This window comes from Zootermopsis nevadensis, unplaced genomic scaffold, assembly GCF_977971745.1.
Source record: "Zootermopsis nevadensis isolate Lab colony 2312 unplaced genomic scaffold, Znev_1.0 Znev_ptg000022l, whole genome shotgun sequence".
NCBI classification, from domain to species: Eukaryota; Metazoa; Arthropoda; class Insecta; order Blattodea; family Termopsidae; genus Zootermopsis; species Zootermopsis nevadensis.
The window spans coordinates 8,065,774-8,087,673 of record NW_028259154.1 but is presented as its reverse complement, the minus strand read 5'-3'; the positions used below and the strand labels follow the sequence as shown (position 1 = coordinate 8,087,673).

Sequence of the window (21,900 nt, the reverse complement as noted above, 5' to 3'; positions counted from 1 at the left end):
ATTTACTGTGTTTTATGTTTAATTTATCTGTGGTGGTAGTGCGTGGTGAACACACCACGTAGATACAATACAATACTTGGTAATATCTGTGATTGAGAAAATACAAGAGTAGGTTAGAAGAAGAATGGTGCTCTGTCTTTACCCTATTTAAAGCAATTGAGTGTTATGAAACTTGTATTGCTTTCGGAGGAATTGGAATAATTTTAAATGGCGGAGGAGGTAGATTAGATTAATAGTTTTGTGATGCTCCCTTGTGTAATTATATTGTAATACTGTAGTGGACTGTCACAACTATGTAATATTGCATTAGAAGCAAGTACTGTGTATGTGCATTGACATGTTGCTCATCCGTGTCTTGTACGATGAAATATAAATAAAAGGCAAATTCTAAGAGAAAAGAACACGATAGAATTTATGTACGTTCCATACATATTTCTTAGTACAAAGATGTGGAACTTGTTACAGCATGTGTGTGAATAAATATCCAGTTTATAATAAGTATATAATTAAAAGTAAGATAAGTGATACGTATCCAAAATGAGATAATGCTGTTTTTAGGATCAGTGCCTTTTTGCAACCTTTAAAATGAAATTATATTATGTTATTGTGGTACCTAAGTCCACATTTTTTTATACTCTTAAATCTTTGTGTCTAGTGTAATAACTGATGGAAACGTGAAAGTTTCACATTTTCTGCAATAGGAATACTGTCTAGGAGTTTATGGATGTTTAAAGTATTGGTTCTGTAAAAGTAAATTTGTTTTTCATGAAACCTTGTTGCATCTTGTAGGCTGGTAGAAGTTTACTGATGTTTCAGAGGTGCTTACTTTCTCCATCATCTGGGCTATCACACTATTTCCATTAGTGAGGCAGATGCTTAGAACCCTGCATATGTTGTTAAACTATGTTCCTGAAATGACTGCTACACCCAAACAAACAGAATGCAAATATAATTTGAGGATCTCACAGTGGTGAGTACAGAGGTGGCTGCCTCCTGGGTTTTATCACCACATAGCCTGGTAGGAGTTTGCTAGTGTTTCAAAGGTCCTTCTTGCCTCCATCATCAGGGTGATAACCAGACTGCATGGTACTATAGCCCAAAAGACAGCTAGAAGATGATGATGATGGAGGCAGTAAGAACCTCTGAAACATTGATAATCTTCTACCAGACTACTCAACAGCAACTCTGAATGCAGCTATCTTTAAACTGAATGCAGTCATATGGGTGTAGGTCCATGGAAGGAGGGTGTGCCAGTACTACAAAACTCATTCATGCAGCACAGTATGTGCTTCATAATGGTCACAGGGTTTGCACTGTTATAAAGAAACTTGACAGGTCTCAACATATTTAAAAGTGTTGCATAATATGGCCATTAATGGTAGTATGAGGTGGTACAAGATGGTCAAGCAGAAGCTTCAGATGAACAACATGACATGCATCACTTATCAAAGTACCATGAGAGTACTATGCTGTCTTCTTCTATGTTGTGGTAGGGAACCAGGACTTTGAACTTTACCACTTCAATTTCATATCAAATGAATACATCCATGACTTGTTCTTCATCAAAATGTTATCAAGCTTTTTTTAAGTGTTCCACACTTAATATATAATTCTGTTGTTCTGATAAATTTTTAATGTGTATTTTTCTGAGTTTATTTGCAGACTGAGAACTTGGAATGCAAGTAATCTTTTCTGGAAGATGAAAATATGGGACTTAGAGTTACTTACTTGTCCAAGTGTTTTCTTGTTGCACTAGGACTTGTGTTCTATTGTGAATTCCTCATTTACTATATTGTTTTACTGCAGGTAAATGACACAGCATACAATATTAACAGTATCTGAAAACAATTCAGATACAATGTTCTTACCATTGCAAATGTGATTTTATACAAATAATCCACTTTGTTTTCTTTGTGTTCTTGTGTTTAGTGTTGGTGGCCACAATTGGACCCAAACAAGGCTGACAACACAATTAATTTAAGACAAAATGAGCAACCAGTTCGTGCTCTTCTGTTGGCAGACACACATCTTCTTGGATCCCGCAAAGGCCACTGGTTTGATAAGTTGAGAAGGTTAGATCACTTTAAAGAGTTGAAATGTTGAGCAGATTTGTTTTGTGATGAAGATGACTGTCTTCTGGGTTGTTGTGCCATGTAGTCTGGTAGAAGTTTACCGACGTTTCAGAGGTCCCTGCTGTCTCCGTCATTAGGGTAGTGATGGAGGCAGCAAGGACCTATGAAATTCCGGTAAACTTGTACCAGACTACACAGCACAACAACCTAGAAGACAGCCATCTACATACTCATCATTGTGAAAACCTCAAATCCTACTTCTTTTATGATGCTAATAGTGGTCATTACAGTGGCATTAGGCCGGGCGCAAACGGAGCCACTAGCCACAGCCACTTGTGGCTGCCACAAGCTGCGGTCTGTGTTTTGTATGCAGTTTTAATAGACTCAGCGCAGACATGTCGTTTGTAGTGGCCCAACCTGGCCACACGCTGCGGTAGTGGCCGTGTCTCGCTACTTGTGGCTGCGTTCGACCACCGTTTATCCCGCGCAAATGCAGCCACTCGCGTCCACCACCATTCCTAGCTCCCCAACCACTACCTCAATGTAATAGCAAGTCTTTCTGCAGGAGGTATGCTTTCTCTCATGTTGGTATCTTGACGTTTTAAACGATCTTGTAACAAGGACAATAATTCATTGAATGTTGTCAAACTCATTCGAAAATACTTACAAAATTTATCTTCGTGCCTCTTTAGCTCCTCGAAAAGTGTAGCAAAATGGCCGTGTTCGTTGTGAGTTGGCAATATTGGATGTACCCAAAAACGGCGCTGTCTTTGTCGTCGTTTACGTCGGCGTTGTCGTATTATTAGTATTGTGACCAATGCTTCCATATCGGAGTCCATTGTGTTACTGACGCGCGGTTGGGGAAAATGTCTGCATAAAATGGCGACCACTAGTGGTCGTGTTTAGCCACAGGTAGCAGCCACAAGTGGCGGTGGCTAGTGGCTCCCTTTGCACCCGGCCTTAGTTGTATGAAGCTTGTTATAACAAAAGTCACGAGGACACCCTCAGGTCATACACTTTGTGAAGAAAGCATGCTCAAAGAATTTTGGGTTTAATTTGTTTTTCAGGGTAATTTTACATAATTAATAATATATCTAAATCACATTTAAAATTAGTGTATCTTGGTGTGAATGTGAAAATGTAGTAAAACTCTTAATCACCTGTGTCTTAGGTTTTTAAAAATCTATTTTACTTTATATAATTTTTACCTTAGCTTATAATTTCTATTAGTATGTAGCTCAAAAATGTGTAGATTGATGTATAGTCTTAGGAATACATTAATAGATGTATACTGTGACAAGATTTCACTTATCTGCCCTAAGTACATGCTAAATGCCATAAACTAGACACAATCTACTGAACTAAGTTATGTATTAAGAGATTTTGCATTCAGCTAATATTGTTAGGTTATTATTAAATCACGAAGGATGAGAGAGGTGTGTGATGTAACAAAATGGGGAGAACAAATACATATAACATTTTGATTGGGAAACCTCAAGAAAAGTGTTTTGAGAGACCCAGATATGAGCAGGGGGATAATATTAAAATCGATATTAGTGAAATAGGTTGTGAAAATTTGAACAGTGATTGATTGGTTCAGGACACAAATAATAAATGTCTTAAGAAAACATGAAGTGTACAACATGGAGGCACTCATCAAATGGTCCCTTTGTTCTCAACACAGAAAATAGTGGTTCAGTCATGAAACACACAACGTATTTACAGAAAAAAACTAATTTATGGTGTATGATGTCCACGTGTTGAATTGTATAAGAAGTACAGGGTGTTTATGCAATCAAATGTGGTCTCATTACAAACCTAGGAATTTAAAATGAAAAGGGAACCATATTTACTAGCTGAAATGGAAATATGTAACATATATGACTTGTTCTATTGATAATAGAGACATAATTGCACATCATCTCATATTATTAATGGTATATTGGTTTAACCCTTTAAACCAATATTTAACTGGTTACATATTGCAGAGATACTTAAAAGACCTAGTAGGAGTATTTTTAAATAGAATTTATTTACTGCTTGTATACTACCAATGGGGACATTTAAATGCTGTCAGACTGTACACAGGCTCTCCCAGCTTGAAAGGTTAAATACTAATTAGCAAACATAGAAATGTTAGTATTATTTCACCTTCATGTGCAGTTTTAACAGAAACACATAACAGAACATCATGTTATCTCAAAGGGACATGTTTCATGTGAAAGAATACCTTATACAAGTATGTGTTAGGAGTATGGACATGTTTTATTTGTGACTTTCTGCCTTGCCATGAATGCTGTCCCTGGAATTTCAGAACGTAGATTTATTAATTTCATGAGCTTTAAACTGATGCTTTTTATGAAAAATATTTTGTCTGGTTTTTGTGCTTTATATATGCATCTGTATTTATTGTTACAATGGGTGACACTATATCTTTGTGGAGTTGCAACCACTGATGGGCCCATTGTCCATCTCCAGATGATACATGAGTGAGTATGGACCATCAGTGGAATATGTTGTCAGGGGAAGACCAAAGGACTCAAAAAATCCTGTCCCAGTGCCACTTTGTCTACCACAAATCCCATATGGACTCTCCTGATTGTGAACTGAGACCTCTGTGGTGAGAAGCCAGCAACTAACTGCCTGTGCTATGGCATGGCATACATATGTAATCAACTGTAACCCTGTTTTCACCTCCAAAAATTTTTCATTTTTGGGTTTTGGGAAGATCATCTGGATATGTCTGCTTTTGTGAGGGAGTCTTCTAGTGCCTTTCAGTCCCTTGCTAGTGTTTTTCCAATATCAAACTTCTTTTCTGTAGCTGTATTTTTGATTTCTTCTGCATATTTAACTAAGTTCAGCTTGAAGATGTTTCACTTGCATTGCTGCTCATGATAAAGACATGATTGCATCTGGGTCTTACACAAAAAGTGAAAGGGACAATTTCTGAGATCAAATGGTATCACAAGCACTTCATTCAAAAAGTACATGAATTAAAAATATGTGAATTTAAGGGGAAGAAGAATCTAGAAAACAAATATTTTTGTGAAAATTTGAAGTATAATGTGTACCATGAAGAAGGATGTGATTTATATGTGGTGGCAACATATCTGCACATAAATATAGAGGTTAGTCATCATCAGTATCAAGGTGTAGTCTACACAGTCAATTCCATCTTTTTATTGAATAGGTTGCTCTTTCTAACAAAGCTTCAGGCATTTAATGGATCTCTCTCATCTTGGTGTATAATACATTAATAGTTTAGGAATGCATTCTTGACCCATTCTTTCCACATGACAAGCCCATTTAAGTCAGTTACTCTGAATTTTGTAATTTAAATTAAATGCATTTAATTAATTTTTAATTGTTGTGTTTATAATTTGTCAAATGTATAGCCAACCAGATGTTAGTTGAAATGAGAATCCTCTGTACTACTAGCAAAGTTACTGATTCTGCAAATATTTGTTATAGATTACTGAACAGTTTATATTGACTATTAATGGTATAAGTTTGTATATTTTCAGAGAATGGCAAATGTATCGAGCCTTCCAGACAGCCATGGGAATACACAATCCAGATATTGTATTTGTACTTGGTGAGTCTCATACAAAATTTGGAAATTTGAACCATAAAATGCCAGGAGTCTTTGTTCTTGGCTCACTATTTGAGAAGCCTGTTTTCTCTTGCCTTTCATGTTTTCCTTTTATTGATAAACTCCTCTTATTGAATTATAATATTGACTATCATCATGGATGTATTTAGTTATCATGCTGGGTTTATCAGTCCATACAGTGCCCCTCCTTCAACCATCTTTGCCGTAATCCATGCAGCAAAAGCATAGCATGCATGGTAATTCCTGATTCCCTGGGACATTTTGCCAAGATAGCTGAGTTAGTAAAATGTCTTCCGTGTAGTGATAAGAATTTCTCTGTTTGCCATCTCATCCATTTTGGTGCTCGGGCTGTTGGGTACTTAGGGCTATTTCCTTAGGCTGAAGTGGTCAATTATTTTGATATATTGTTGAGGTTAAAGATGTGTGGAACTTTGCTCTTATTCCCCTATATAACTTCATAATGTGGGACTTTGGCACAGAGTCAACTTAATCCAGGACAGACCTTTGTAGATTTTCCTTTTATACTTCTATTCCAGTGTTTTGTGCCAGGAATTTACGTTCTTGCTAATATGTCTGTGTAAGTGTTAAACACTACACAGTAACATTTGGTTACTACCTAGGGACTGACATCCATCACTCAGTGGACTGGCAGGTTCTTCTAGGAGGTATTTGGGTTCAAATCTCAGCATGGGACTGGTTACCCTCAGCCCCTCCACACATATACTGGGATATGCAGTATCTTAAAATAGGCCATGATCACTTCCACATCACTCCCAGTTTATCATTTAATTATCCTGTTAAGATCCCATTGCTACAAAACCTCAGTTGTTGATATAGAATCACAAAATAACAGTCTTATCAGGTGACCTTTGTCTTATACAAACAGGTGACAAACAAATGGATTTTAAGAAACACACTGTATTATACAGTAGGGCACCGCATATATGGCAGGTTTGGGACCAGACCCCCGCCAAATAGCGAAAATTGCCGAAAAGCGGACCTTTGCCTTTTTTCACTTGGAAATGCATATAAAAGCCTAATAAGATGTTACGCTATCAAATAGTAAGTGCACAATAGTGCTAGGCCTAAGAAAACAACATGAAAGTAAAATGAATTTCAGTAGTACACACATTGCTTACTTTAAAATATTTTCGTCCTCAGCTTATAGTGATTGGTGAATATAAATTTGAAAATTAATATGTTTATACTATGTAATAACTTTGAAAAATTGCCATAAATACAGAAACACGTGGAGCTCAAAAAAGATGTAAACAGACTGAATCAGTGACGAGAAAATATCGCCGGACGCACTTCTCTGACTCAGCTGTTGAGCGCGTGGGGCCGAAAAAGTGGAGCCCTACTGTATATGTATGCAATTGAGAAGTGCCGTATTAGCGGATCGCTGAAAAGCAGGGCGCCGATAAGCGGGGCCCTACTGTACTGCTTTTTTCTCTGCAGGGGATCTGTTTGATGAGGGGCTCTGGTGCAGTGAGAAAGAATTTGCATACTATGTGAACCGGTTCAATGACTTATTCAGGGTGCCAGCAGGCTCACAAATGTTCGTTGTGGTTGGGAATCATGATGTTGGTTTCCATTACGGGTGAGTTGTCTTAACATTGTGATCATTTATGTTAGACACTGCTCTGATTGAGATTAATTCAGGTGGTGCCTCATTTCAGTTGTCATGCTGATTCTTATCATATTTCTGTTGATATACGTGTTTGTCAGCTGTTGTGGTTGCTGATCAAAGTTTTCAGCTCAAAACTGTGATAGCTTCACATTGAGGACACTGGCTACCCTTGACTGTAGATTTCTCTGGTTTACCTCAGTCCAAAGCAAATATTGGGGTGGATTGTTATAATAATTGCTAAATTTCAAAATCATTTTCATCGTATCTCATAATCATCTGCTTTATAAGAGCCAAATCATAAGAACATAAGAAAGAACTTAATAGGGCCCCAGAAAGCTTCATAAGGTGATGTAAAGCAGCAAAATTATTAGTCGTATCATTGTGTGCGATAATTTTGATAATCATCACTTAATATACAAACTGTTCATGTTGCAAGAATGGTCTGCAGAGGGGTCATTCACTCAGGGCACCATTTTTAGTAAGGCTAACCCTGGTAGTGGTTATTCCAGTATAACGTGGTCTCCTTAAAATAGGTAGCATTTCATCCAATATAGATATAATGATTAGATCATGATTTCTTAGATATTAGAACCCAGTCTGTGAACATGAGATACATCACATGGAAGTTAGGTTAGATGGGGCTAATGTATTTTGCTCCTTATACTCTTCTCATGCTTGATGCAACCTGGTGAAGAGATTCTGCAGTGACATTTGAAATGCACAGTTTAATATTGTCGATTTCTTTGGCACAGGATAATCAGGAAATGTATCCTTAAACTCATTCTGGATAGTTAATAACAACAGGATGTCAGGTAGTGTTTGACAATGAATGTCCATTGCAGTTATAAAAAAGATATCCTTACACTTCAACTAATTGAAGATAACTGATATACCATGTGAGCAGGTTACAACATGACATGACCTACATGGGCTCTTGTATAGTCACTGTGATATTGCATGTTTATTAATCCAGTCAAATTATACTGAATTTCAACCACCAACAAATATTAAACTTAAAACTTTGCATACCATGTAGTGTATTAGAACATAAATTAAGCAAACAAACACCCACGCTTCGTTGGAGTTCACAGGTACAGACGACACAACCACAGCTCGTCGCAGACCAGCTACGGCCACCAGACCATTGGATCAATAGCTAAGTGCAGAGTTAAACTCCTGTGAAACCAACATCCAGTGTAGTGTTACTTAATATGCTTTTGTAAAATACTCTACTTCATGATTTGTTTTCTAAACCATTTTGATTAAATGAATTAATTTACCTGTTGTTACCAATGATGACCTCTTGTGGTTGAAACATGTTTGGCACTAGTGTCTTTTTTATAGTGTTAATAGTTGTTTGTTTGCTTATTTTATGATCAACAAATGTGTTAATACGGGTTGTGTAACTTTTGGTTACCTGTATTTGGGAGTGATGGTAACTATCTCCCTGGTAGTAGAACCCGAAGGTACCAACACTGATAATGCCAAAGTCCACCATCGGCCACAGTCCTGAGCCAACTTCATCCATTTGCCAACCTCACAGTGAGACTCCTAAGATCCATTTTGATGTTATCCTCCCGTCTGCTTCCTGGTCTGCTCATTGGTTGTTTTCAAGAAGAATTCCCTAACAAAATTCAATATACACTCTTCACCTCCCCCATGCGTGCTACATGTCCATTCCAACAGAACCTCCTAAATTTCAATATCCTCACTATGCTAGGTGATCTGTACAATTCACACAGCTCCTCATTATGTTATATTCTAAATTTCCCACTTATTTCATCTTTCCTAGGTCCATATATCTTCCTGAGCACCTTGTTTTCAAACAATTGTAATCTGCTTTCTTCCTTCAAGGTAAGAGATCATGTTTCATAACCATACAAGACAAAAGGCAAAATAATTTTTTATATATATCCTGATCTTCAAGTGTTTTCGATAACAAATGAGATAATAACAGTTTCAGAAATGAATGAAAACAAGCGTTTCTCTAATGCTTCTTCTTCTTTAGCACTATGGCCCTTTCAGTGTAGCCTTGGCTTCTCTTGCGATCGATGCCGTCTTCCCTATTCTGTGCTTTCCTTCTCCAGCCTCTTACACCCGTCTGTTTAAGATCAGACTCCACGTCTTCGATCCACCAGAGTTTCGGTCTCCCTTTCTTTAATTTGCCAGAAGGTTTACTATTGATGATCATCTTACATCCTCTATCAGCACTCATTCGGAGTATATGTCCAAACCATTCTATCCTTCTTGCCTTTATTACAGCTACAATATCTGAACTTTTGAACAACTTCTCCAGCTCGATATTCATTCTAATTCTCCATAGGCCATTGTCACATATTGGACCAAAAATCTGCCTTAAAATTTTCCTTTCCCAGGACGTAAGCAGTCTTTCAGCTAGAGATGTTAAAGTCCAGCATTCGGATCCGTACAATACTATAGGTCATATTATAGTAGTGTACAATCGCACTTTAAGGTTTTGGTGGATGTACCTTTTCCTGAGAACTTGGCCTAGAGCGTAGTAGTATTTGTTATCCGCAGCAATTCTTGCTTTTATTTCTGTGAGGATGTCATTACAGCTTGTGATCAAGGAGCCTAGATATTTGAAAGACTCCACCCTTTCAAATTCCCTCCCAGCAATCTCTACTACCCCAGGCTCATTGGCTCCGCTCATCTTGTTCAGCATGTGCTTGCTTTTGGTGTTGTTGATCTCAAGGCCTACTTTCTTAGCTGCAGTAATTATCTCTTCCATTGGTTCTGTGAGGTACTTCAAACTTCTTCCCAGCGCCACCAAATCATCTGTGTATGCGAGTATCTGACAGATTCTATTAAAGATGTGTCCTCCAGGGTTTGTTTTGATTGCTCTAATGACCTTTTCTAGACAAATGTTAAATAGCTGTTGTAAGCCCGTCACTGTTTCAAAGCTGTCAGAGACCCTACCTTGTAATTTCATCTTATTGCAAGTATTTGTCAGGGTCATTTTCACCAATCTTACTAACTGAAAATCTGAATTCTCTCATTATTTCTATTAGTTGATTTCTATGGTATCGTAGGCCTGTTTGAAGTTGATATATAGTTGATGCACTTCGATGTTTTGTTTGCATGTCTTCTCAAGTGTAGTTCTAAGGCAGTGAATCTGGTAATTGTTGATTGGTTTTTCCTAAAACCACACTGGTAGTCTCCTAAACAATCTTTAACTTGAAGCTCCAAATGCTTAGATAATACTGCTGTAAATATTTTATAGGTGATGTTGATCTTTTGTGTTTTCGATAACAAATGAGATAATAACAGTTTCAGAAATGAATGAAAACAAACGTTTCTCTAATGCATTCTACTCTTAATTTCATCATGGGCCTCATTTCTATTTGTTATTGTTGTTCCCAGATATTTAAATTATGAAATATTTTCAAATGATGTGTTACTTATCATGTTCCACTGTTGTTGCTGATGTTGATCTTGTATTACACCCTTGTTTTTAGTTTTGTCTACATTTACTTCTAGGCCTATTTCCTTTATTAGCCTGTTGGAGAGTTTCTGCATTTTTAATTATGGTACTCACATCTTCCCCTAACTGACTGACATTATCAGCATAGGCAAGTACCTGGTGCAGACCATTCAATTCGAGCCCTTCCTGATGACATGTTCAAGAGCAAAATTAAAGAGCTTTGGGGATAAATCATCCCCCTATCTTAGGCCATTGTGAACTGGGAAGGGATCTGACAGAAGTTTACCTAAAACGAACTCTACTAGACACCCTATCCATACACATCTTAATTAACATAACAAGTTTCTTTGGTATTCCAAACTCAATCAAAATGCTATATAGTAACTATTATTTATTTTAATCCATCCGATCACAATATAATTTTTATTTGACCCACACCTATTCGAAGACACTAGTACTTCTGGACATATCGGGACATTCACTCCTACATCTTTGGCCGATATGTACATCTAATAACATTTAAGAAAAACAACACCTTCGCCCAAAATGGAAAAACAAACGTAATGAAACATCACCAAAAAACTACAGAAATCATAATTGAGTTTTAAGTTCTTAGATATATTTTACACCTGATGATGGTTTTATAAAAACCGAAACATGTGTAAATATTCCGAAATGTAAATCGATCAATCGATATGGAACATGAATGATATTTTATTATCTTAATTATAAGAAATTTTAAATAAAAATTATATTGTGATCAGACGGATTAAAATAAATAATTGTTATAATATTCACAATATGACGCAATTACACTATGCTATATAGTACCTCTCTTATGAGTCATATGCCATCCTAAAGTCCACAGATAGTTGGTGTATACTCCCATTTTTTCTCTAATATTTGTCGAATGCAAAAGATCTGATCAATAGTAGACCTCTTATGGTGTAATCCACATTGATTGTCCCAGATAGTTTCATCATAAATGGAGTTAACTGTACCAGCAGATTATTGGATAAAATTTTGTATGACGACAAAAGAGAGATACCTCAGAAGTTGCTTCACTCAGTTTTGTCACCTGTTTTATGGATAGGGACAAGTTGTGGTAAAGCTTCCTGGTTTTAAATCAAGATTATTAGCTTATCTGTCTATGAGTGCAGTGTTCTAACACCTGCATGGATTAGTTCTACTGGAATTGAGTCGATACCTGGAGTAACTTACTAAAGTAATCTTTCCATCTGTCTATGATGCCAGGGTGTGATGGTAATGATTAAAAATAGCATTCATGAAGGAATTAAGAGCAGATTAAATATGAGGAATGTTTGCTATCATGGGGCTAAGAATCTTTTGTCTACCTGGTTGCTGTAAAAAATTTAAAGATCAGAATATTCAAAACTGTAATCTTAGGTGTTGTTTTGTGTTGGTATAAACATGGTCTCTCACATTAAGGAAGGACAAGATACTGAGGAGAATATTTGGATCTAAGAAGGATGAATGACAAAAGGATGGAGAAAATTTCTTCATAATTTGTGCTGTATCAGATATTGAAAGAATGATCAAATCAGAGAAGATGAGATGGGTATGACATACAGAAAATTTTGTGGGATGAGAAATGCATACAAAATTTAGGTTGGAAAGCCTGAATGGAAGAGACCACTTAGGAGACAGAGGCAAAGATGGAAGGATAATATTAAAATTGATATTAAGGAGATATGATGAGAGGGTTTGGAATGAATTCATTCCATAAAATCTAGAGAATTAATTAACTGCCTGAGTGACTATCAGTTTCTTAAAGACTGCTCCACAGAGTTAGTTTAGTTAGTAGGTTGTCTTTTTGTCATTGCCTCCATCTTTCTTCTTTCTCCTTATGGAAGTACTTGTCTTCTATCCATACACACTCTTTCCATAGTTGTACATTTTTGCTGACTTAACTTGGTCTTTCCACCTCATTTGTTTTTCCAGTGGTTATTTGTTCGGTGCCTTTATTCTTCTGTTGTCTGAGGAATCCTATTGTAATTTGTGTGTAATGCATGTCCATACCACTATGCCCTTAATTTGACCAACTTCTCATGTTGTTACTTTCATGACTCACCTTTTGGCGCATTCATTAGATAAATTAAGTAACAATAAGCAACATTTATTTACGACAACTGGCCTAAGGATTTGATCCACTCATGTACATAATTTGTAGTGGACACCATGGCCACTTGTATTTAAATGTTGTGTACATCTTTATTTAGGATTAGCCCTTACCTGCATGAACGCTTCTCATCAGCTTTTGATGCCCAGTCTGTACGGCTGGTCTCGGTCAAGGGCAACCACTTTGTATTGGTAAACAGCATGGCAATGGAAGGGGATGGCTGTTTCTTGTGCCGTCCAGCGGAGTTACAGCTGCAGAAAATTTCAAGTGAGTGGCCTATGACTCTGTGAAGAGAGAAGTGTTATATAATATTATTTTTGAATTTTGTATACCAAAGAAGCTAGTGAGTCTAATAAAAATGTGCTTAAATGAAACCTGTAGCAAAATTCGAGTAGGTAAATATGTATCTGAGACATTCTTCATCAAGAACGGTCTAAAACAAGGAGATGCTTTGTCTCCCTTGCTCTTTAACTTTGCGCTAGAATATGCTATCAGAAAGTCCAAGATAGGCAGGAGGGTTTGCAATTGAATGGGACACATTAGCTATTGGCATATGCTGATGATGTTAATTTATTGGGGGACGATATGAATACAATAAAGAGGAACGCAGAAGTTTTACTAGAGGCTAGTAGACAGGTGGGGCTAGAAGTAAATTCAGAAAAAACGAAGTACATGTTAGTATCTCGTCATCAGAAGACAGGTGGGCAAAATTATCTTAGGGTAGCTAATAAGTCCTTTGAAAGGGTTACAAAGTTCAAATATCTGGGAACAACAATAACAAATCAAAATGACACTCATGAGGAAGTTAGGAGGAGATTAAATTCTGGAAATGCTTGCTACTTCTCCGTCCAAAATATTTTGTCTTCCTGTCTGATTTCTAAGAACCTGAAAATTAAAGTGTACAAAACAATAATCTTGCCTGTTGTTTTGTATGGGTGTGAAACATGGTCTCTCACTCAGAGGGAGAAACACAGATTGCAGGTGTTTGAGAACAGGGTGTTGAGGAGGATATTTGGACCTAAGAGGGAAGACGATGGGGCGTGGAGAAAACTGCATAATGATGAGCTTAAAAATCTGTACTCCTCCCCCAGTATTGTCAAGGTGATTAAGTCGAGAAGAATGAGATGGGCTGGGCATGTAGCACACATTGATGGGACAAGAGGTGTGCACTGGGTACTGGTTGGGAAACCTGAAGGGAAGAGACCGCTGGGGAGACCTAGATGTAGATGGGAGGATAATCTCGGGCGGGATCTATGGGAGATAGGAGTTGAAGGAAACTGGATTTTGTTGGCCCAGGACAGGGTCCGGTGGAGGGCTTTGGTTAATTCGGTGATGAACCTTTGGGTTCGCTAAGCCATCTAGTTAGTTAGTTAGTTAGTGGCCTTCCATTATAGAAAAGTATGAGATGTACTTCTAGCAGTAAAAATGACAGCTGCTGTTGATTGTGTGATCAGAATTAGATTCTGTGTAGGGGCTTTGGAACTTCTCTCATCATACCCAGAACAGCTCTGGGGTCTGTTCGGCCTATATTCCAGTGGTGTCTATTTCCAAGGATAAGGGCCTCAAATCTTGCAACAAGAATCATAATAATTGTGCTAGTTGTTTATTTTAGTTTTTAGAGTATTCTATTAAATGTTACTGGATTATAGTGACTGACGCAATCAAAGACACACGAATGGTATCTGCTTTATGCTTGAAGTCATTGAATACTTTGTGCACTAGCTGTTTGAATCTAATTGGCTCATGAAGGCAAATGACAGTAGATGTGCAGAAGCATCCAAAACCCAGCTGCCCTCATTCATGTCAATCACATTCAGATGTGATGAGTCAAGAACTGTGAAATTGTGATCTTCTGGGTTAAGATGTTGTGGTTACCAGATTTTGGAGGACTTTTGCTTGTACTGTCTTCAGCAGCCTTTATTTTTATTTGTCACCAGTGTTTCACTAAAATTGATGCAGTAAGACTGAAATGCTTATGTCAGAATAAATGACAAATGTGAATAATAGTTGTTGGTAGCTAATAAAAGTGAAATAATTGCAGGCTATGAGGTTAGCACAGGACACATGAATTTTGGAGGAATTTGTCTTCTCTGTTAAAGATGTATAGGTGCCTTTAAAAAGTTGGTATAAGAATATGGAGCATTGCAGCCTAGAAGACCACAGTCCTAATTCTTATTGACATGTAATATCTATGTTTGTATGCATTCTTTCAAGAAGTGCATAAAGTGGAGACTGTCTGTGCATTTTATTCTTGAAACTATAAATTGTGTTTTTCTTAGGATTTGTGCTGAAAATTTGTGTACTTTGGAGTTCAACTTTCAACAGAATGACATCTGTTCTATAATACTGTAATTAATTTTGCAGGAAGGTTGAAGTGTACGAATGGAGTGGGCAGATGCGATCGAGGCATGGATCTCACCCAGTACAGTCGCCCCATTTTACTACAGGTCTGTATTATTGTCTTTTAAAACTGAGTTTAATGTTTGAATTTTGTATGTATATGTGTTTAGTTGTCACTGTACCATCAGACACCAATAAAATGTGTTACAAAGTTTCCAGTGAAAACAGACTTTAATAATTTACACTATTAAGGAAAGAAAAGTGGTACTATCCCTAGAATTTAACCACCTCCCTTGTTATTTTATTTTAACTCTGGTTTAAAATGTTGCTCCACATATAGTACCTTGAGTTGACCACACAGCTAACTAACTAACAAACTAGATGGCTTAGGGAACCCGAAGGTTCATCACGGAACTAACCAAAGCCCTCCACCAGTCCCTGTCCTGGTCCAGCAAAATCCAGTTGCCTTCAACTCCTATCTCCCATAGATTCCACCTGATATCATCCTCCCATCTATGTCTAGGTCTCCCCAGTGGTCTCTTTCCCTCAGGCTTCCTGACCAATAACCGGTGCACACCTCTTGCCCCATCAATTCATGCCACATGCCCCACACATCTCATTCTTCTTTACTTGGTCACCCTGACAGTTGGGGGAGGAGTACAAATTGTAATTGTCACTTAATTCTTCTTAGGTGCAAATGAGGTAACTGCTTTGCATATGGAAGCAACACTGTAGAGGGTAGTGTTTCTAATATTTTTAACTTTCCTTATAGCATTTCCCAATGTACCGGGAGTCAGATGCTGAATGCAGCGAACCTGACCAAGCACCCAAGGATGAGAAGACGCAGAAATTTCGTGAGCGGTGGGAGTGCGTCTCGAAAGAATCTTCAGAACAGGTTTGTTCCTGTCTATGAATAAAATACGTCACTATATTTGTGTTCAGGAGGTACCTGGTATGAATTTTTGAATGGGATACTGGTTATCCTGATTGAGATGTTTTCATTGTTTTCTTCAGACTTACCAGCACACTGATAAACACCTTCAGGTATACCATTATTGTCTCCTTCCATATCCTTACCTAGTCACCTCTTGTGACAATACTGTAACAGCTGCAGAGATTATGCAGTTTGATGCTGTATAATCTCTGTGTCTAAAACAGTACTGTTAAATAACTGAGAATGAATCAGTCAGCCAAGTTGTGTTATACATACTTTTGTTCTATTGTACTGTGACAATGATGTGGTTTGCAGCTGTTGGATATCTTGAAGCCTCGTCTTATTGTGACTGGTCACACACATCATGGCTGTCATCGTACACACAGAGAAGACATTCATGAGTGGACTCTCCCATCATTCAGTTGGAGAAATAAGGACAATCCTAGTTTCATGCTAGTAAGTATTGCTTCAGACTATTTAAATGATTAACAGGGCAATGAGTTACTCATTGCTCTGATGATGGAGAAGCAAGGACGTCTGAAACGTCGATAAACTTCTACCATACTACATTGCGCAACAACCCAGAAGACAGCCATCTTCAGAGTAACTGCCATGAAAACCCCAATTCCTACTGACTCTAATTGTAAGATGTCCCTTCATTTTTACAGGGTGCAGGATAAAGAGAATACACAGTTTTCATTGTTTCAAGTATGTCTGTTTTCAAAGCATTCTTTGTACAAAGTACATATGATGATTCTGTAATAGAAAGACTATTTTGTCATCATGTTTTATCTCTGATACTATTTGACAGACTGATGAAATTTGGTGTTTAGGGTCTGTACTAATATTTACATGTTTCTTTTCAGGAATATAATGTTTGAAAATAAGTCTTTGAAGAGGCAATTTATTTTACTGTCACATGTTTAGAAGTGATATGCCATTATTGCTTGGTAGTCTGTCAGTCTATTGTATATGCATTATCCTGTTTTGTACAATTGATGCCAGAGAGAGAATCATTTTATTCACTGACATCAGGGAGTGGAGAAGGCCATTTGTTGAGTTTGTTGAAGTACTGGTGATGGTACCTGTTTGTCTACACCATCAGCTGTTTGATAACTCCTACAAATAATAATATGAAAATATCCAGTGGACTACAGGTGTTGTTTGTGTGGTGTAGCATTGATTTTCTTTCCACAAGGAATTGAGTGCTGTTATTCGCAGCCTGAAATTACAGATTTCGCTATGAGGTTGATTCTGATTGGTGTTGCTGTTACTGTTGTTGTTGTTGCTGTTCATCCTGTTCTTTTTCTTCTTGTTGCTGAGCTGGTAACAGCTGTTCTGCTTTATCTGCTAACATTTCCTGTCCTTCATCCTCTGAAAAGCATTACTGTCACTTTCCAGAAATATTTCAGTTTCTTTAGGATAAAGTTTCTTGGTCAGAACCATAACTGAAAATGACTGACCGTACAGTTAGAGATATTTAGTTTCCTGTCATTGTGAATTGCAGATGAGTAGCAGTGTATATTATATCGTCCTCTTGTATGCTGTATTATTATATTGCCCACATAAGTTTTACAACACATGCTTGTTGTATTAGTATATGATTTTCAGACTAACAGAACTCTTGCCATATTTTTCTTTTGTCCATGTTAGTCACCCACATCTGTTTGCAGCAGTGCCACACGTAGGTTTCCTGAGGTTGGACATTTGCAGTTAAATTCTTTCAGATTAAATTCCCATATTGACTTGAGCAATAATTATTTTCATAGCAGTTAGCATTATTCGGTTGATAAAAAAATTCTGGTATGAATCCTTTAGGTTTATCAGTGTCAACAGAAAAGCCCATTTTTTGAACTTACTTAAAATGGCTGTGGAATTTATATTTGAGTGTTCATTTTTACAGGCAGTGTTCACTCCAAACAACTATGCTGTTTCCAAGTGTGCAATGCCACGGGAGTCCACAGTAATCTGGTTGTACATGTTTGGAGGAGCTCTCTTATTTTTCTGGATAATGCTTACATACCGACGGTTGTGCCGGCATACACGATGGTTTAAGACCAATTAGTTAGCTCTATAATTGCCATCTAAAATGATTTATATATTATTTCTGTTGAAATACCTTGTATGTGACATACATGTTGAAGAGATTATTTTGTCTTGCAAGGTACAGAATTGTAGTAAGAGGAGTGGTGACACTACAGCCTTCTTACATTGCCACAGGAACATGGGATCTTTTAAACATGTAATTTGTAGTGAGGATTTGCATATCTTTAGTAGAATTTAATTTGGAAGCCATTTGATTGATAGGTTTTTGTATTATGTGAATATTGTGTTATTGCAGTAGCCTGGAGATGTGATCATTGATCCCTTGGGTGTATGCTTTTTTCTGGTACTTCTGGCTAGTCTGGGTTTGAATATTCTGTTGACGTCCTATATGGAGTGGTCATTGGCTTAGAGAACAGACCTAATATGTTGTAGTTCTGGGGCCCAGCTGGCCTTGTCACAGGTGGTGTCTGTTCTGTTTGTCAGGGTGATGATGATGATGGACCTCTTGTGAATTGGTGGGTGGGTGGTGTGATGCTGCCTGCAGGTATCTGTATATATAGGTGGCTTTCCTACAGATGCATGCCCTTGTGAGTTGTTGGGGCGGCAGTTGGCCACACATGAAAGCCAGAGTCATACAATAGTTGAGAAGTTCAGTTCATCTCTGCTGTTATGTGTGCAAAAATGTAACAGGAATTTTGAGGTATGTAAACAATTATGATTTAATTTGATCTCATATTTATAAGATTCTTTAATCATTAATTCTACCACATGCAATTCAAATAGGCATTTAGGCCTCACTAGACAGATTTAATTTTGGACATTTAAATAAAAAATTGCATCCTTACAAAAAATTGTTACATATCTTGTAGACCTCTGCCTTTAAGATTTTGAAATAAAAAGTATCCTCGTAAGAAACAGATTATCCCCCCCCAAATTCTTTCTTTTTAAGAAAACAAACAAAAACAAACATTCTTTTATAAAATTAAAATATGTAATTGTAGCAATGCCGCATTTGTACAACAGTGGGCTGTGAAGTATTTGTAAGTTCAGCTTGCATGGTAATCCCCAAAAACATGAATACACACAATCTAAACTCACACTCACACAACAGAAAATTGCAGTTTTGACAATCGATATGGTGTCAAGCCTTCATGCTGTGGTGTTTAATTAAGCACAGAGGGAATTTTAGTTGTGTTTCCTTTTTAACCTAAACTGAAACTTATTTATGTACATTGAGTACACCTCATGATACTAAAAACAGGAACATATAAATTTACTACCGAAGCCCTAAAGCATTTTTTGCACATCACCTTCAAAGCATTTGTTTTTCATTCATGGTGTAATCATGGTATACTTTATCATACCAGCTAATTTCTCTATGTCATGTAATTATTGTGGGCTTCTAACATCAAGCTCAAAAGAAACTTCAGTTTTTGTAGTAAATCATAAAAGAATATGTAATATTTATTATAATGAGCCATATAATTTTTATACATTTTCTATACTGTTTATAAATTGGACTGCAATATTTAGGTTAGACATTGGTATTATAGTATCTTTACTATGAATAACAGCATAAAAATTATACTTTGTTAATGCTTTCATTTTAAGGTTTGTCTCTTAAACAGCATACACTTGTAGATCAAATTTTTACAGGATATAAAACAATTTACTGTTTCCTTAACCTTTCCTGTTAATATCATATCTGTTTCTTGACATGGTTTTATAGGTCATGGGAAATAATTTGAAACTAAAATTGTCCTTACCTCTGTAGCAAAAATATATTTAAATAAATGAAAAGAATGTAACAGTTAAGGATGCACACCATAATGTTTCTTTGAAATATGAGTGCCATTTATAGCCTAAGACTTTGTATTTAAAACAGAGCAGTATGCCAGATGTACTGAGTGCTGGAAGCATCTCTTCAGTATGTGAATAATAATGTAGGTGCAGTAATTTTTACAATTTGTCTGAACATCCAGTTGAGCCATAACATAAACATATTTATCAGGTGCAGAGTTCTGCATTGTGACTATAAAATGGTTAAAAATATGGTACTTGACATTTGCATGAATTGTGTCTTGTAGTACAGAGAAATAATTTGAGACCATTATCATTTCTAAAACATGTCTGAGAAAATTTGGCATTACTTTAAATTTATTGCTTTAGCATGGCAAACCACTTCTGTATCACCTGCCTAAAAAACATATGAACAGGACCCAGTCCGAGAAAAGGATGGAAGGATCCTGTTCATAATATGTCGCCAACCTCCTGTAAAGGAGACGGCGTAATAAAGAAGAAGAATGCTTATAGCAGGAGGTTTCATTGAATTTCTTCTGAGATTACAGAATATTATTTTGTGAAAGTAGTAATGTGCTGAGGGGAAAATATTTGTATAGTGTGCTGGAAAAACCATTTTATTTCCATTTTAGACCCAAAATTACACCAAACATGATGATGTGTTGTGTAATTAAATAATTTTATTCATTAACCCTTCAAATTTGATTAACATATGTAGCATGCTAGTTGCTTCACATGTAATTCAGTGCACATAGTGCAGCTCATTTTTTGTTTAAATTAATTTGTTTGGTACAAAATCAGAGGCACATTTGGACTTTCCATTGATCTAAATGTGTAACACATTTTTTGCAATTTCAGCACACAAAAGGTTTATTCCCAACAGTACTGGTAGGTCATGGTATGCTAACTAACTAACTAACTAGATGGCTTACCGAACCAGAAGGTTCATCACCGAATTAACCAAAGCCCTCCATCTGTCCCCTGTCCTGGGCCAACAAAATCCAGTCTCCTTCAACTCCTATCTCCCATAGATCCCGCCTGACATTATCCTCCCATCTACGTCTAGGTCTACCCAGTGGTCTTTTCCCCGCAGGCTTCCCAACCAATACCTGGTGCTAGTATATTTATTACTATTGTGCATCTGATTTGTTCAGATATCCTTGTATTGCAGTTATAAATCTGCTGTTCTCGAGCCTAATTCAGCATTGAGGGAGAGTGGCGTAAAATGAACATGGGTAAAATGACTGTCAGTTTTTAAATTTAGCATAATTTGGTTGGTTATGTTGGTACTCAACTCCAGTGAAAGATGGCGTATTTCTAGAGCGCGGTTTTGAACCTTTGTGCGTAGAAGTATGTTTTATGATGTTTCTCTTACGTTTTTAAAGTCACAGTTTTATCAGAATTACCAGTCTGCGATTTTTTATCAGATTATTGAAACAGATATCAGTTGAATACTTGGGAAGTAAACCGTAATTACTAATAATTGTGCCCATCAGTGTTGTGCTTTTCATGATATGTTGTGGAAAACAAGTGCAGCCAACTGTGGGTTAAATGATACACCAGGTAAGTATGCCAGTTTTGTACACAGACCTAAATGGCACAGAGTAATTTCTTGTGACATTCGATATCGTTTCTTACTAATGCTTGATTTATGGCTTTCGAATTGTATTATGAAAATGTTAACTTTTGCTATGCTGTAAACTTGATTGTGTGTGTGTGTGTTTTTCATTTATTTTTGTAATATGTTACTGTTACTGTGTTACATTGCTTTGTTTTATATTTAGCTACTCTGTGATTGATGATACTCTGTGTTTAATATGGTGTTTATTGTTATAAATTACACGTTTTGTAATCTTTATTGGTAATCATACTTCAAGAGAAGA

At 36.8% G+C, this 21,900-nt stretch overlaps 1 protein-coding gene across 7 annotated transcripts; it reads left to right on the top strand.

The window, feature by feature from the left end:
• The first annotated feature begins 61 nt into the window (after positions 1–61).
• PGAP5 (Per1-like protein PGAP5) lies at positions 62–20,529 on the top strand. Of its 7 annotated transcripts, none has more exons than XM_022066623.2 (11): positions 78–219; positions 817–970; positions 1,663–1,806; positions 1,930–2,072; positions 5,597–5,667; positions 7,111–7,285; positions 12,998–13,164; positions 15,262–15,344; positions 16,010–16,132; positions 16,487–16,627; positions 18,075–20,529. In XM_022066623.2, the coding sequence occupies exons 3-11, from the start codon at positions 1,708–1,710 to the stop codon at positions 18,234–18,236; spliced, it is 1,164 nt and encodes a 387-aa protein (XP_021922315.2). In that variant the 5' UTR covers positions 78–219; positions 817–970; positions 1,663–1,707; the 3' UTR covers positions 18,237–20,529. The 7 variants fall into 7 exon arrangements, with proteins under 7 accessions (XP_021922350.2, XP_021922315.2, XP_021922340.2 ...); XM_022066648.2 differs by having other exon boundaries at positions 82–416; XM_087354043.1 differs by having other exon boundaries at positions 82–512.
• The last annotated feature ends 1,371 nt before the right edge of the window (positions 20,530–21,900 follow it).

Coding starts and splice junctions, on each gene's coding strand:
- PGAP5 (XM_022066658.2), top strand. CDS start 1,708: ATGGGACTTAGAGTTACTTACTTGTCCAAGTGTTTTCTTGTTGCACTA. Junction 15,345..16,009: donor GTCGCCCCATTTTACTACAG/GTCTGTATTATT, acceptor CTTTCCTTATAG/CATTTCCCAATGTACCGGGA. Junction 16,133..16,486: donor CGAAAGAATCTTCAGAACAG/GTTTGTTCCTGT, acceptor TGTGGTTTGCAG/CTGTTGGATATCTTGAAGCC.